Source organism: Hipposideros armiger, unplaced genomic scaffold, assembly GCF_001890085.2.
Source record: "Hipposideros armiger isolate ML-2016 unplaced genomic scaffold, ASM189008v1 scaffold_838, whole genome shotgun sequence".
Classification (NCBI taxonomy): domain Eukaryota; kingdom Metazoa; phylum Chordata; class Mammalia; order Chiroptera; family Hipposideridae; genus Hipposideros; species Hipposideros armiger.
The window spans coordinates 519,201-524,759 of record NW_017732188.1 but is presented as its reverse complement, the minus strand read 5'-3'; the positions used below and the strand labels follow the sequence as shown (position 1 = coordinate 524,759).

The 5,559-nt window shown below is 35.0% G+C and overlaps 1 protein-coding gene across 1 annotated transcript in view; it reads left to right on the top strand.

Moving 5' to 3' along the window:
• The window catches only part of OXCT1 (3-oxoacid CoA-transferase 1), a 145,734-nt gene that overhangs the window by 75,155 nt on the left and 65,020 nt on the right, over positions 1–5,559 (top strand). Inside the window, exons 8-9 of the mRNA XM_019629309.1 lie at positions 2,994–3,101; positions 4,402–4,516. Coding sequence (XP_019484854.1) covers positions 2,994–3,101; positions 4,402–4,516 — 223 coding nt within the window. The remainder of the gene's footprint in view (positions 1–2,993; positions 3,102–4,401; positions 4,517–5,559) is intronic.

Here is a 5,559-nt window from a genome sequence, read left to right as displayed (position 1 = left end):
CCCCCACCCCCAATCCACCGCCCCATTTCCCCCCAATATCATACATATCTATTACAATTCCTTTTACTCCACTCCCACACTATACTCCACGTCCGTAGACAACTGGATTAAGAAATTGTGGTACATTTATACAATGGAGTATTACTCCGCTATAAAGAAGAATGAAATCATAACATTTGGGACGACATGGATAGACTCAGAAAACTTCTTTAAATTTAGAAATGGTAGCCCTTTTTAAGAGTATTAAATCATCTATTTTTAGTTGGAGTTTTGAATAGTGAAAATTGCTTTTAAACAAAGGTCAGGCCATGTTTAATAATACATCAGTCCAAATTTGCTGAGCACATTAATAAAAATAAAATATGTTTCACAACAATAATGACCTCTTGGCCAGTCTTCTGAAGCTTCTACTTTGAGATAGTGATGGGAAGGCATATTAGTGCTATTGAAAAAGCTGTGATTAATGAGAGATTTCCTATTTTAAAAAATTACAAAATAGTGCCTATACAGTGACTGGAGAATGTATAGAGTGATTATGTTCAGAGCGAGTGCCTTTAAAGAACGCTTCTCTTTAGATTTATATGTGTAGAACATTTATGGCACCATTTCGCTACCTTTTCTGTGTTGTACCTTAACATCTTTTTTTTTTTTTTTTCTTCAGCTAATTTGGGCATAGGAATCCCACTTCTGGCCAGCAACTTCATCAGCCCAGATAAGACTGTTCATCTGCAAAGCGAAAATGGAGTCCTGGGTTTGGTAAGACAGAAATGAAAGTTTTATTTATGTAGCCTGGATGGAGAATGAGACAGTCCACATAGTGAAATCTTACAACTGAGAGCTGTTAGCTTCAGGTTCCCAACCTTATTTTTCTGTTTATCATCATTATAAAATATTTGACTTTCCCAGAAAATGGTGGGAATTGTATGTAGTGTTGTGGTTTTTGTAGTAGATGGTCACTTCCTGACTTTGTGAGCTTTCTGACTACTCTTCCTTTGTCAGTTTATCAGCTTCCATCTCCCTGAGGGTACCTGCTTGGGAGAGCCCTCACCATTTCCTGTTTAGTTACTCTTCCTTTGTCAGTTTATCAGCTTCCATCTCCCCGAGGGTACCTGCTTGGGAGAGACCTCACCGTTTCCTGTTTAGTTACCTATTTCTCACTCCTGTGTGGTTGGACTAGAATGAAGGTCATTAGCAATTAAATAAACATATGTAAGGCTCTGAATGAAAACTGAAGAGTAAGGTTTCTACTTAGGGCAGGGATATTTTTGACAGTTGTTTAATTCAAAAACTCTTAGAAATTCTTTTCACCTAATTATTGTTTTAAGGTAGTGTTGTCCAAAAGGGTAGAATTTTCTTTTTCTCAAGATTAACCTTCCAGATGAGCTCAATATTCTCATGGAATTCCTCCATAGTTTTTGTTCAATATCATAATAAAAATAAAATCCTTTGGTTCCTGGATGACATTTTTTAATTTAATTATTAACTGTGGCAGAGATTATTTATAGTTTGCTAATTTATAATATTCCTAATCTTTATTGTTCCTCAGGACATCTTAACTGTTAATAAAAATTGCACATATTGAAAAATGTATATCCAGTATTTAAAATATAAATAATGATAATGGGCATATAGTCAATACTGATTGATTGAGGCAATAGTCATAATTATTTTCAAAGACACAGAAATGATGTGTCTAGATAAAAGCAGATTCATATTGAAGTCAAAGACTTATATTATTAAGGTACGTTGAGATTATCTAGAGTGATGAATTCCCTCCCTCATTCTGAAGATAATGGAAATAAGTTTAAGTGAATTACCCATGGTCAATGTTTAAAGGAAAATTTATATATCTCTAAACATTACTTACCACTTCAGTTTATTTAAAGAGTAAATTTTTCGTCTCTTTGAAAGTCTTAAAATTTCACAGCCAAAATATCTTCATTCTTGGCTCTGTCTTATGCCTTTTTCTTTTCTCTTTTTTCTTTTCTCCCTTTTTGTTTAATATATGTTATGTTACAACACCACTTGCCCCATTCAAGTAATTAGAGATGCCTTATAAAAATAAATACACAATTTTTAAAAAACTTACTGAGAATAAGTGGGCAAAGGGAAAATAAAGGTAGCCAAACTTAGATGTTGTGAGAGATAAGATTAGAACCCTAAATTCTGGCCCTTAGCTGCTACATACCAAAAAGGTGAAATTTGCCTCTCCAGGTCTTTCTAGCCAAATAATGCAGCCATTTAGTTTATATTCATTGATACTAAGAGGAAGGTTTATGAATAACACTGGCTGCATAGTAGGTAGTAAACAGTTACTTTTTTACTGACCTATAGTTTTACTGACCTATAGTTCTAATATCTTAACATTTATTTCAAACTTTGGTAATTTTTAGAAAATAATTTTCATTTTGAATCACAATTATTAGTGTAGAAAAAAACTAATCAGTATGAGAAACAGAGCCATGAAAACATCAGAATTATTTTTTAAAGTTTTACCTCAAGTCTTTTGATGATAATTTCCTAGGGTTTTTAGAGAAGTTATTTATATTACAGCTTTAGTGTGTGATTTAATGAGAAACTTCTTTTACTAATTGACTTTGACTAATTTCCTTTATTTGACAGGGTCCATATCCATTACAAAATGAAGTTGATGCAGATCTAATCAATGCAGGTAAACTCACTCATTACATATTTTTCCAGCATATTATTTTGCTATTAATTTACTTCTGTGCAAATAATAGTAAGGAGTTGGGCTTGATTCTTTGTCTCTTTCTAGAGCAGCGGTTCTCAACCTTCCTAATGCCGTGACCCCTTAATACAGTTCCGCATGTTGTGATGACCCCCAACCATAAAATTATTTTCNTTTTTTTTTTTACATTGTGTATCCAACCTAAGTTGGAGGTGAAGATGTATATACTTCATTTTTTAAAATAAAAAATGTTCAGTTTATGCTTTCACTATTTAATTTTTAAATTTTTTTTCTCTTTGTTTAGGTTGAAGAAATTGTGGATATTGGATCTTTTGCCCCAGAAGACATCCATATTCCTAAGATTTATGTACATCGTCTTATAAAGGGAGAAAAATATGAGAAAAGAATTGAGGTAATTGACTTAGCTTCTTTGTCAGATTTATGGATCTGATTATCAGAGCTGTGTGTCCCTGAGACCGTTCCAGATGATAGGTAATTAGAGCTGACAGGGAGTCTTGCTTTGGATCTTAGTAGGAGCTTCTCATGTGTCTGTCTTGAAGGAACATGATCATCTGTGCATTGTACAGCACAATAGTGCCTTGTGTTTACAAGGTGTATATCACCAAGTTATGTGATTCTGTAGGTTTTGTTTCCAGGCCTCTGTAACCATCCTAATTTATGATGCATAGTTTTGCATTGACCCTGTTCGATAGAGTAGAGAAGGCTAATCAGATCTGTGGTGGCTTTACCTCTACTGGACTCTTAACTCTTAATTGATTGTTCAGAAATGTCTCTCTGCCTTGAAGTTGCTTTGTATGTTATAGAGTCCAGAAAGAACATCATTTCCCATTAGTGTTAAGCATTAGGCTCTAGGCAGCCGGTGGGAATGAGATTGTGGCAAGGAGTGGCTTCCAGGAGGGCTGGAAGGTGTTTTAAGTATACTCATGAAGAATGACCATCTGAGCCAGAATTGATAGCAAGATTTGTAAGTGTCTAGGGATCAGTCACAAAATAGACAAGCAATATGAATATTAGGAAATCAGAGATACCCTGTACCCTGTAGACATCAAACAGAAAGACATTGTGTAACCCAAAACTAATGTCGGGGGCTAGGGAAAAAGGATGGGACATTTAAAAACATGAACTAAAGTCTGTCAAGGAGACTTAGCAATGGAAATACTTTCTTGGCTGGTTTCTGGATATTTCCACGATCCCTGTGATACACTTGTAGCGAAACCAGTCTAGATTCTACAGGTGAAAATAGGCAATTGAGAGCAGCAATGCCTAGTAAACACATTCTGACATCCCTGCAAAAAACATATCCCAAGGTCTATTTCCTTTTTTCTTTGTTCTGGCTCAGTCCCTGAGCACCTGAGGAGAATTTAGTTGCAGGAGTCTTGAGAGGTATCAGTGATAGCAGTCAGTGTGACCATAACAGAGGGGTTATTTGCTTCAAAGAGACAGAACTTGGTATATCTTCCTATTCAAATAAAATATGACCTCTTTCACTTACTTTCTAAAGAGTTATTTCTGTTATGTCAAATGTCACCCATGTTTTTCTTTTTAAAATAAACTCTCTGTTATATTGCAGATTTGCCTCATAGTAGTAATGGGAAAGAGTTAAATTTTTCCAATAAAATTTTATACTTTAACAGTGATAACATCCAAGGCATACCTCAAACATGAGTAATGTATTTCTGTTTATTTTAAAGCGTTTATCAGTCCGGAAAGATGGAGATGCAAAAACCAAATCTGGTAAACCTGGAGACAATGTGAGGGAACGTATCATCAGGCGGGCAGCTCTTGAGTTTGAGGATGGCATGTATGGTAGGTATCCTTTATCTTTGTGGGATGGGATGAAGATATAGCCCTCGCTGTTTCCATATTCATCAGGCCACTAGGCCTCCTGTGTAGTGATTCTTTTCTGGTCCATTTTTGAAGCAGTTGATCAATTTTTACAAAGTAGGCGTATAACCTAAAGATACCAAGATATGTGAAATTGGAATTATAATCAATTATTCTTCTTGAAACAAAATGGTGACCAAAAGTTCGCTTAGCTATTGTCTAATATACAGTGGATTTCAGCAGAATTTGGCATTTGGCTAAAGATTATTAGGAAAAGAGATTGTTCAACATCAGTGTTTCAAATCTCAGAAGTGTTAGTTATAACCAGTGCTATTTACTTCTCTATATTTTGACATTTTCATACTTATTGAAACGTAAGATCCAACTTCTTAACAACTCCTTGGTTCCCCTGACAAAGATCTCTTGAGTGAACCCTTTTATGTTAATGTTTTATAAGGGTATTTAATACATGATTCAAATTCTACACTAAATACTTTGTTAAAAAGAGCTAAGTAGAAATAATTGAGTTCAGTGACTATTTGGATTAAAATAACAGTGAATGTTTGCCATTTTGCTGCAGCCGTGGACAGCCCAGGCTGCAGTTCCAGGCAAGGAAGCCTCTCTCTGATCTAGTCAGCCTGCTCACAGTGCAAGAGTGAACCCCCACCATTTGCATACAAGTCAGGATTGACCCTACTTTGATAATCAAAGGAAGAAGAGCCAACACCCTCAGTTAGTTCTTTGATGCCTTAACACAGCTAGCTACTTTTTTATATGGTCTCAGTTTGTTCTCACTGAAACTTACCCCTACTCCCCCTTAACTCTTAGGGAAGACTCAGTTACCAGTGAATGTTATCACAGTGACCCAAAGGAGTTGATCCACTTTTAGGCAGATATTTTAGTATTGTCAGAAAACTTAAACAAAAATTTTTTTTTATTAAATTATTTTTTATTATGAAATACACATTTTTTAGAATTAGTTTCAGCTGTACAACACAGTGCAATAGTTATACTTTTTACCCCTC